At 32.9% G+C, this 12,011-nt stretch overlaps 1 protein-coding gene across 1 annotated transcript in view; it reads left to right on the top strand.

The window, feature by feature from the left end:
* Positions 1–12,011, top strand: part of LOC114491854 (transmembrane protease serine 11C-like) — a 55,177-nt gene that overhangs the window by 30,628 nt on the left and 12,538 nt on the right. The window contains exon 7 of the mRNA XM_036032094.1: positions 11,957–11,995. Coding sequence (XP_035887987.1) covers positions 11,957–11,995 — 39 coding nt within the window. The remainder of the gene's footprint in view (positions 1–11,956; positions 11,996–12,011) is intronic.

The following is a 12,011-nucleotide window of genomic DNA, read 5'->3' as shown; positions in this document are numbered from 1 at the left end:
AAAATACTTCATGGAATTGTTGTATTTTAAAGACCTAATGCACTTTAAAAAAAAAAACAACACTGGTACAGATAAGTATTGTTGGTTTCTATCTGGAGAAAAAAAACGTGCTCAAAGTATATGTCATGTGGATTGAAGATTTGAAAGTCATCTCTCCCTATAGATAGATGACAGATGATAGACAGATAGATAAATAGATAGATCTGATATTACTTTTACTAATAGCTCTGTCCCTACTGAGGCCATAGTATGCATTAAGGGGAAAGAACTGGAGGCATTTCTAAAAAAGAATGTCCTCCCAAAATTCCAGTACAATAAGAGTAACTCCATATCCCCACCCTTAAACTTCCAACAAAAACAAATGATTTTATCCCATAAGGCCTAATTTCTTTATCTTTACAAAGGAGATTATTGTTCATATACTTCATTGTGTTTATTCTGAAAAGAAAATGAGCACATACATCTAAAACCCTTAGTGTAGTGCCTGCATAGAGTGAGCACTTAATAAATAGTAACCAACATAATTTTCTTCTATATACATGCTTTAAAACAGAATATTTTCCCAGCCATCATGGTTATTCTGATAATTATAAATTTAGATATTCACTGCACAGCCAACTAAATCTTAGGGAGTATACCTATATGCTTTTTATGTATGGATTCAAAGCAGGACAATAGCCCATTTAGAAAGATTTTACAAGCCTCAGGTGGGATAAAAAAATCAGTGGCAGTTGAACCAAGGAATAAAAATTAATGTTTTTATAAAATTAAAAATTAATCAACTAGTGTCCATTATTAACTTTTTGGTACTTAGTAATTATGCCTACCCCTAGGAAAATTGCTTTATGTAATTCTTAGTTATAATACCAAATCATTACCAGGAAAGTTTTAGAATGTTTGTTATTGTCTTAATTTATTTATTCATTTATTGAAAAAATGTTGACTGACTATGGAATATGGTTGAGGAAATGTGGATAAAATGTTACCTTATTAGTTATTTTTTATTTATACTGATTTTAAATTCATTTACTTTTTCTATACACGTATCAAATTATACTAGAATGATATCTAAAAGGAGTATGTTTGATAATTTTTTAAAAATTTGCCATGGATCATCATGACTAAAAAGCAAATCTCACAGGATATTCACTTAGAATTTGTATTCTCTATAAGGACTGTGCATGTTAAATTATTTATTCCTGACGAATGGCAAAATCAGGAATATTGAAAATAGGTTACTGGTTTTCGGTCCAGATCAAATCCATAAAAATGCATTATTCATTGCACCATGGACATACAGAAGACTTTAGAGTTGGAAAAGACCTTAGAGATCTCTGATCTGGTTGTCTTATTTATAGGTAAATAAGGAGCAGCCCCAAGCCTTGAACTCATGTCTTGTGATTCTAAATGCTCTGTGCATTCTCTACACTAATTTATGAATCAGTTTCAAACTGAGATCTGCACTGAAAATCTAATTAAGCTGCAGATTTAAAATTCTTAGAGTAAGAATAATCTGCCTTCTTTTTCCAAATATGTAGTCAATCATTCTAAATCAAAATCTTTACACACTGTCTTCACTTTTAAATCAATGAAGAAACAATATAAATCCATATCTAAGTTAAAGAATTGCTGAGAGTTAAAATTAAATATTATAAAATATTAATTATAATAAACAACTGTGAGGTTCTTGTTCAAACACTTTGCTAAGCATTATTGGGAATGCAAAGAGAAAAAGAGTATTTTCCCTTTCAGCAAAAATCCTGTATACATTTGAACTCACACTGAGTGAATTAGTGTATATGAGACAAAAGACACAATTAGTATCATTATTTCACAAATATATTTTAAGTTTATGCAGTATAAGCAGTGTGATGTGGATTGGACCTAATGCTCTCAATGGTTGGTAAAACTGAACGATGACTGTAAGCCACTAGAAGAAAATAAATGAAAACTGGCTTTTGCCAACAATGTGCCCAAAGGCCTATGTTTTTCAGTCCACTGGCCTCTATGTCCTTGTCACCAATTTTGGCCAACAATTCCAGTAGAGGTTATATTCCTTTGAACAGCTCTTGGGGAAGTCCACTCTTTTCCTTCATAGCACTTCCTCAGGTTTTAACTATATATTCACTAAGGTAAGGTGATTATTTGATAACTGATTCTCTCTCCCATCAGATCATAATCTCCATGAGAGCAGAGGCCATGTCCATTTTTGCTTAGCATTATATTTTTAGAGCTTAGCATAGATCCTGGCATGTAGCAGTTAATGGTTGTTGAGTAAATTAATGAATTCCATAATATCAAAGCTACAACTGAAAACCAGAAAAGAGAAAATATATATATATTATCTATATAAAAATATACATATACATAAATATTTGGTGAGATATCACTTGCATTATTTAACTTTTATACACACACACACACATATATATTCTGGAGAGTATGGAGTATATATAATAGCTTTTCTCAACTGAGGTTCCACAGAAGAATTAATCCCTGTTCTGGAGAGTATAAAATATGTATGATCGCCTTTTCTCAATTGAGGTTCTGCAAAAAAAATTAAGCCCTAAAGAAAATGGTATGCATGACTGTGTTCAGTTGTTCCAAGGATGATACATAGCACTATTCCAAATGGATAAAAGAGAACTTCATTCATTTCATAAAGACTAAATCTACCTTGGGCTTTAGAGTTTAATTCTCCTTCAGAATCCCAATTGAGGAGGGCTGAGAGCAAGTGTGCTACATGTATACTACTAGTAGACATAGCTACCCCAGATTTAGGATGTAAAGAGCTTCACCTATGAAGACCCATGAACATAATGGGTAATTAACTTTTCTACTCTCTCCTGAATTTCATGCAAAATAACAATGCTACTATGTTCCAGGGTACTAATAATCAGTGAGAGATCAATGTTTTCCTCATCAATTCTAAACTCACTAGATTAGAAGCTTTCAAAATTGACTAGTTAGCATAAACCTAGAAAAACTTTTGATAGTATAGTTTCCCCAGCCCATGAAAGTACAGTTCCCTGAAAAATTTCTCAAAAAGTGAGTTTCTCAACCTAATACCATTGATGTCATGGGGAAACCTTTTATGCATTTCCAAACCCCTAAATTTATATTCACATATATGCTTAAATAATATCAGTCCTTTAAAATAGAGATGATAATCTCAATAGTTAAAATTAATTAACATAATTTTCCTTTATAATATAACTGCTTACATGATCTCATTATTTAATAGCTTAAAAATCAAACCAAAACATACATATGATATTTAATGTTTATGTAATTCAAAATTCAATGCAAAAAAGGAAAAACAAGTTAAACAATGCAAGTTATCGTTCATCAAACAAGCTGACTTCACAGCATGATGCATTTGACTCACTGCCATAAACTCTCAAGCCCAAAGCTAAGAAGAAAATGTAACACTAGGCTAGATATATCAACTACACAAATGAAAAGATGACCACATGGTGGCTCTCTTCTGGAAGCTCTGGAAGGAAAAATCCAAGTCATTCCTTAACAAAAGTAAAGAGATACCTCACAACCTAAAGTGAGGTTTCTAAATAAACTTCCTTATAGAGTTGAATGCTCATAACTTTAATGGGCATATTTAAGGATATGACTAATTTGTTTTAAATAATAACCATTTCCTTAACAATATCTGTATATACTGGTACACAACCGTCTATTAAATAGGTATAAAGTATTTTAAATACTTAATGCTAAATTATAATTGGTTAAAGTAAAAATTTGAAAAATGTTGAACAGAAAGACTAATTGCATAGCACTTCATGTACAGATGACTGTCCTGGACCACTATTAAGAGTTGTACAGGAAGAATAAAGCTCTGGCCTAGCACTTATTTGTAAGCAGCTGGACAATACTGACATATGGATGACTGGTAGAACACACCTTTTACATGTGCCTTGATCCTGAGACAATGCATGGCTTCATTTGTATTGTGCTTTAAGCAATTGACTAACCAATCATTCTTTAATAAATCCTAGAGGACAGTTTTTAAATTTTTTTATTGTTGTTCAGTTACAGTTGTCCCTTTTTTCCTGCATTACTCTCCCTTGTCCTGCCCATCCCCCTTTCACATTCAATACCCCTACGTTGTCCTTATCCATGGGACCTTTATACATGTTCCTTGACTTGATCCTTCCCCTTCTTTCTCCTGTTATCCCCCTCCCCCTACCTCTCTGGTCACTGTCATTTTGTTCTTTATTTCCATGTCTTGGGTTCTATTTTGCTCATTTGTTCATTTTATTGATTAGGTTCAACTATAGGTGAGATCATATGGTATTTGTCTTTCACTGCCTGGCTTACTTCACTTAGCATAATGCTCTCCAGATCCACCCATGCTGTCCCAAAGGGTAGGAGCTCCTTCTTTCTTTCTGCTGCATAGTATTCCATTGTGTAAATGTATCATAGTTTTTTGATCCATTCATTTACTGATGGGCATGTAGCTAATCCCAACACTTGGCTGTTGTAAATTGTGCTACTATAAACATTGGGGTGCATAAATTATTTTGGATTGGTGTTTCAGGATTCTCAGGGTATAATCCCAGCAGAGGAATTGCTGGGTCAAAAGGTAAATCCATTTTTAGTTTGTTGAGGAAATTCCAAACTGTAAAGCATATTATTGCCCAGAGTGTCCTTTCTTAGTCAAGAAGCAATCTTCAGCTCTATAAATCTGTTTTATTAGTGAAATGTTTCTTAAAATATTCTAAGTAGTATGAAACCTTGATCTTTGACAATTCATTAAAAATAACTTTTTCTAAACACATGTTCTGAATAGTTTACATTTTATATTTTAACAAAATATAAAAATTCTCTTTAAAATTATGTTTCTACAAAAATCTTTCTCAAACTTACCAACTACTTTCCTGACATTACCATGGACATCCATCAATACATAGTTCATACTGTAGTGCCCTCTGGGCATTTAGGAAAATGTAGGGTTATTGGTACCTTCACCAAATGACTCCAGTATTTGTGGTTTTGAGCTCTTGTTCTTTATATTTTATATCTTTCTCATACTTCAATGTTAAGCAGAGTTCTTACTGTCACATCTATTTTTCTCTGTCTTCAAATTCATTCTAAATATTCTACAGTAACTTACATGAGAAATTAGGAAAGCAAAGTCTTTAAATGAGCATGTATTGAGCCTTCTTAGTTATGTATACTTTAGTGAGTAGATCTATCTATTTCTCTGTTGGCTCCTTGGATATCATTGTTTCCTGACTCTTGATTTTATTCCAGAGAAAATGCTGCCCAGTCTTCTGAGAGATGTGGAGCACTATTCCTGTTGGTATTTTGAAATATCTTTCAATAAAGCAGGACTTTATTTAAAATCATATTATTAAGTATTTTTAAAATGCAACCTTAAGTTAGAGTTTGAATTATATATTATTGAACCATACAACTTTATATTAGACATTGTTCAGATACTTTAAGAGAGTTTAATATTAATAGATAGTCATTGCATTAAAGGAGTCACTATCAATAAGGCACACAAGAACTTTATTCATAAAAATATCCTTGAACTAAAAATGGTCTTCCAAGCTAATCATTTTTATTTTCAAGTCTTCTTGAGAGGAAAAAACATTATAATTTTATGTTATTTTTTATAGTCAAGCATTAATTTTAAATTATTAACATTAAAACACTCCACACAGTGGGACAATTCAGTTAACTGCCTGAGCTACTTGCTTAGATCAATTTGGAGTGATTCAGTTCTAAACACACAAAAAGTCTCTGAGACTCCAGATCAAAATAGGCAGGCTATTAATAGATCAGACTCTGACAGATTTTATTCAGTGGAGTTCTAAATTGATCTTGCCAATTTAAATCCAGTATACATAGGATAAGTCCTGAACTTCTGCCATATGCCCTCTGCATCACAATCTTTCCTTGACACTTCTTGACTGAATTCTCAATCTGTTCTTCGTGTTAGATAGAGATCTTTATTTCAGCTATTTGTGGTTTTGCATTTATATTTTTTGCTAACACTGAAGTTCTCAGAAACTTAACCCTTAGGGCAGGGTTCTCAATAGCTAGACTAGCTCCTGCCATCTTCCCTAAAAATGCTTGGGTTCTTGTACCCATGAGACTGAACACCTGGATCCCAGATACTACAGTCCTGATGTACAGCTTCATCCATCTGAGGTTCAGATACATCTGTGTGATAGACAGTTTTATGTGTCAAATTGACTGGGCCACAAGATGTCCGGTTATCTGGTTAAACATTATTGCTATGTTTCCTTATGAGGATGTTCCCTAAAATCATTAGCATTTGAATCAGTAAGGAAGTAAGGAAAATTGATTGCTTTCCCTGATGTGGGCATCCAATCCACTGACACTCTGAGTAGAACAAAAAGACAGATAATGAGTGAATTTTTTTTCTCTGTCTGACTGATTGAGCTGGAACATTGGTTTTCTCTTGTCTTTGGACTGGAATTACACCACTGGCATTTCTGGGACTCCAGCTCACAGATGGCAGATTATGGGACTTCTCAGCCTCCATTATTTCCCATGAGCCAATTCCTCATAATAAATGAATTTTAAAAATAGGTTCTGTTTCTCTTAAGAACACTGCCTAACACAGACTGCAGAGTGCATTGCCAATCAGCATCAAGCTCCAATCAGTTCAAACTTGCTGTGGGCTCTTGGAAACCCCACTTGACTCACATACTCATAAGAGGTCAACTGTACATAAAGCAAGACCAACTCCCCTACCTCCTTCCAAATACATCCTAGCATTCATTTATTTCCCAGAAAACCAATCTTTTGAGGCCACAGCATTCCTTATATCTAGCTTGATTGTATCATAACATAAAATTAAGAGTGATGAGTTTTAGGTTAAAAAATTTATACTTTGGTAGGAATAAGGGTTACATTAAGAGCTATTAAATCATGAAAGACATAGTCTAACTTTGATTTCTAAAATTTTATGTTAATATTGTGTAAAATGAACAGAGGATAGGGTCTTTTAGCAGAGACATCAGTTAGAAAGGAATTACAATGGTCCAAATGTGAAGAAATGAAAACCTGAACTATTATAGTGAAAATAATATTTAAGATAATAGACATATGTCAAAGATAATATACTTATAGAATTAAGTATAGCAATAAACTTAACAATTACATATGAGGCACTATCGTGAGAAAAACTGAATACAACATCAAAATTTTAAGTCTGAGTAATTAAGGGATGATAACTTCATAGAGAAATAGAAGGCAATGGAGGAGTGAATTACAGGTTATTGAATTAAATTTTGAGTATTACAATATATATCTCCAGGGAAAGTTATTTATCAAGCATTTGAAAATAAAGGATTGGTCCCCCAGAGGAAGCTTGGGACTAAAACCATAAATATGCATATGATAGTCTTAGAAGGTGATGATGAAGTACTTAAAAAGGATAAAATTGCCAAAAAATATAGAAAGATGAGAAAAGGTTAAGTCAAAATAATGACAAAACCAAATGCTGGCAAGGATGTGAAGAAACTGAGTCACTCATCCAATGCCCGTGGAAATGTAACATGGTACATTCACTCTGGAAAACTCTTTGGTAGATTCTAAAAAATTAAACAGGCAACTACAATACAACCCACCAATTTACTGGCTTTGAGAAATTTGGGAGTCCTTTTGATTCTGAAAATATCATTATGGAGTTACTCCTACTAAAACATAATAATGATATTTCATCTTCTATTTTAGCATCCTGAAATCTTTTGATATTCATAAATACTTTAGATAAGACTGTGAGGTGAGGGTCCTAAAACTATTAGAAAAAAAACACTGTGGTTCTTCTTTCATATGACTATTTCTTTCCTACTTCTCTTAATGCAATACATGTTAAATAATACCATATAATAAATGCCAATTTAAATTTTTCCCCTTAGAGTGGTTTCTTTTTCTGATAAGATACCCACCAAAGAGCTTTTATTAAAGCTCATAAAAGTCAATAAGGACAAGAAAAGACATCCACAATATTAATAGCTCTATGTTAAAAAGAAATATTTTTACCAAGTCTGTTGACATAAGCCAGATAGAAATTTAAACTTAAGACTTCAGAAATTTCTTCCAGACTAGCTTTTCCATTCTTTGTAGGCTGTGCATTCTGTGTCTCTTATTTAGAATTTCTCAAGAAACAGAAGAATCCTATGAGTTCTAAGTAAGAAAAAATAGTTGTGGTTTGTGTTTAATGATAGCTTACTTGTGCAACCTCAAAAACCAAGCAATTACTATGAATTTATTCATAAGTGTTGCATAAAATAAGTCTATAAATTCTGTTATAGTTGTCATTGTGTCTATTAACCACTTCTTAAGTATTTTTATTTTTATGTAGTTTTTCAAATAAGTATAGTTCCCAGAAGAAATCATTTTTTTAACTATAGGAAAGATACATTTAAAACAAGCATCTTCAAATAAGTTTCAGAGAAAAAATTTTAAGTTCTTCACAATGAAGAAGTGAATATGACCAGGTGGTGGTTATTTCATATCAAAAACTATTACATTCAAATTGGTAATGAAATATGAAGCTAAGGCATTTACTGAGAAGAGGGAGATAACAAGGAAAACTTCTTGGAGCAGCTATCTTTTAAGAAGGGTCTTAAAGAAAGCAATGGGTGTGGACTGAAAGAAATCACAAAGTATTCTTTGCTGGGTGAAACACCAGAGCTGTGTCATCAAATGCAGACCTCCCCAAGGTACCCAGGAGAGCCAAGCTAGAAACTTCCCAGTCCGAAAGCGCTAATCCTAAATATTAACTTTCTGTCCAATGTGTTTTTGAAACAGCCCCTGAGACACATAATGAGAGCATTTCAAAAGAAAAAAACAGGTTACTAATTCCATTGTACACTACTCACTACATCAACATAGCTGTCTAAATATGCTCCTCAGTACATGTCTGCCTTCTCTTCATTACAGTAGTGTCTTGTACTGCTTCCAAAGCTTAAGATCAACAATGGCTAAGTCATGGGAAAAGTATCTATATTACCGAATACAAATAAATATTTCTCATTTGTCATTTTTCTTAAAATCTGCATAAAACTAAAAAAATAACTTGGAGCACAGTTCTACCTTAAAATCTACTACCTGAATATACAACTAGTCATTAAGTTTAATCAACATAAAATTTTAATTAATTAAATCTTAAAATATTTTTTAATATTTTATCTTCAAAGTCAAAATGATGAATGTATTGAAGATATGTACTGTGAAAAACAATTTACATCATTCTGAGGGATGAAAAATGATATTCAATATATATACATAGATAAAATTTTCAGTCTAATTAGAAGCTTCAAGAGAAGCATTTACTGTTACATATGCAGCCAGGTGAGTAATCAAAGCCTGCAGTGAGTGAAGGATTCAGACTTTGATCAACCACAATCCAGGTCCACACTCTATTCCTTTGCCCTTTAATGCAGCTCAGTTATATTAATGATCTATATTAGCTTTTTTTTTTTAAGGAAAATCTTTTAATGCTAGAATTCTAGGAAAACTATCTGAAAATTAGGAATAATGAACTAGTGTGGCATTTAGACTCATGAAATGTAATAAGCTCACCTGAGTTTAAATCCCCCAGTATATGTAAAATTTATGTCATAAATATATCTACTGCTACTGTAAAACTCTTACTTTAGAATCACACAGTTTAGTTTATTGTTATGTTTCAGATTTTTTCCAGGAATAAAACAGTCACCAGATACCAGACTTCTAGGCAGTTCTGACTCTTTTGAATACACTAAGCTTGCTTTTCTTGTTTCCTAACACCAGAAAGACACCAAATATGAAATAATTAGATATCCAAAAGTCCATTTAGAGAGTATTTAAGCATATTTTCTAATCTAAACTTCAACGATGAGTGAATTATGCTTGTTTTCTCCCCAGTAAAATTGATTTCTTGATTAATTTTATCATTAGCAGTTCCTATTCCCCTATCACCCCTATATATTAAGTGACTTTTCTTGGTACATCTACTTTTCCATGCATACAACTGTCATACCACTTATCACATAATATTATATTGTCTACTCTATTGTATGTCTCTTCCACTAAACTTCAAGTTCATTGAGGACAGGGGCCAGGTCTATTCTTCTTTGATTCCTGACCCACGAAAGAAAACCAACACACATTTGCTGGGCTGTTTTTAAAACAGCTTTGTCTTATCCATTGATGAGATAAGACAAATTATCTTCTTTTTGTCAGTGGCAGTGCTCTTTTTTTGGTCATTTCTTTTGAATGGTACTTTGTAAACAGAGTACCTTCACTTACAGCACTGAGTCCTTGATTCAGCGGTAAATCCACAGGAGTTCCAGCCTTTGAGTGTGAGCCAAGGGACTTCAAAGGAAGGAAACACAGTGACTCAGACCAAAGGAGTTATGATTTAAGTCATCTCCCCATTCATTGTACCTGTCTGTCTTCTACCCACACAAGCAGTAGTTATTCTATTAAATTCTGGGATAATGCATACAACTATTACAAGTAAATTATAGTCCTGTCCAGTGTGGCTCAGTGGTTGGAGCATAGTTCCATAGCAAAGGTTTGCAGGTTCAGTTCTTGGTCAGAGCACATACCTAGGCTGCAAGTTCGTCCCTGGACTCTTAGATCCCCAGTCCCAGCACAGAATTCCGGCCTGAGTGTGTATGGAGGCAACCGATCAATGCTTCTCTTGCATTGATGTTTCTATCCCTCCCTTCCTCTCTCCCTTCCTTTCTCTGTCTCTCTCTCTCTCTCAAAAAAAATGAAAATGTGAGGATTTTTTAAAAAGTAAATTATAAGTCAGAAACATTTCTTTCCTTCAGCAAGTCTTAAACCAATAAAGAAAACCTCAAAAAAAGAGGAAAGTTCTACAAACATGAAAGAGTTCCTAAATAATTAGTTCTTAAGGTATACAAATTAATATTTTTCCAGTCAAGTTAAACAAGTTTATTTCCCAAAATCTTAATGTGGTTTGATATATTGTACCAACTGCGAAAAGCTGAAAATTAAGCTCTAAATGTACCATGTTGAACAAAAGTTAACCTCCGGAAGGCAGTTATGAGGGATTAGGTAGAAAATATGCCACCTTCCTGTATTAGTAGGTGTGGCACACATCTCCTCATAGTCCAGCTCTGACTACTGAATTGCTGAATTGTTCAGACAGGTTGACTTTCTGGTAAAGGATTCTTTTGTCTCCCTGGTTCGTTGTGCAACCTAATGTAAAGGTATGTAACTGTAATTGGCACATGGAACTGGATACTCCCTCCTGGATTTATAGAAACCCAAGAATATGATAAAATTAACCATTGACATTTATAGTATTTAATTTATAGAGCAACTAGAGATCCTTTCTTGAAGAGAAACATAAATAGAAATGGCTAGTGGATTTAAATTCTCTGCATCTGAAATTTGAATATTATAGGGATTCATTTGTTCACTCTCTCCTCACGCACTTCCTTCATAAATTGAACAGGTTTACAATTTTGTAAAGATGTTGAATTTTGCAATTTTGCAGAATTGTCTGGAGTAAATCACATCCTGTGATATTCCCTAGATGCTAGAAATGAGTAGACAATGTTAAAGTCTGTTTTATTACTAAAGTAAAAAAAAACTTTTTTGTTACCCAAAATGAATGGGAAATGAATGGCTTAATTAAATGTTCTGAATAATTAAAACATCACACAAAGGGAATTAATTTTAAAAGGATCAAAATATATCAATTTAAAATTATTTATTATGGGGAACTTGAGAGTGTTTTTAGAAACAGAAAAATGAACACTAAGATATTGTTACTCTCTATGCTGATAAGCATAGAAATTATATAGTCACGGTTGAATAAATGCATAAAAATACATAAAAATGTGTTCCCAACAGCAATGTAATTAATATTAATTAACATTAAAATAACATGTTTATAAACATAAATATTTCCATTTTCTTTTCACTTGACTTTTAGACATGGAAATGCCAAAAGCAGAAAATCTTCTCAATACCTGTAAGTTCGTCAACAA

The sequence above is a fragment of the Phyllostomus discolor genome, chromosome 1 (assembly GCF_004126475.2).
Source record: "Phyllostomus discolor isolate MPI-MPIP mPhyDis1 chromosome 1, mPhyDis1.pri.v3, whole genome shotgun sequence".
Taxonomy (NCBI): domain Eukaryota; kingdom Metazoa; phylum Chordata; class Mammalia; order Chiroptera; family Phyllostomidae; genus Phyllostomus; species Phyllostomus discolor.
The sequence above is the reverse complement of the archived record's forward strand: the minus strand, read 5'-3'. Positions and strand labels throughout refer to the sequence as shown.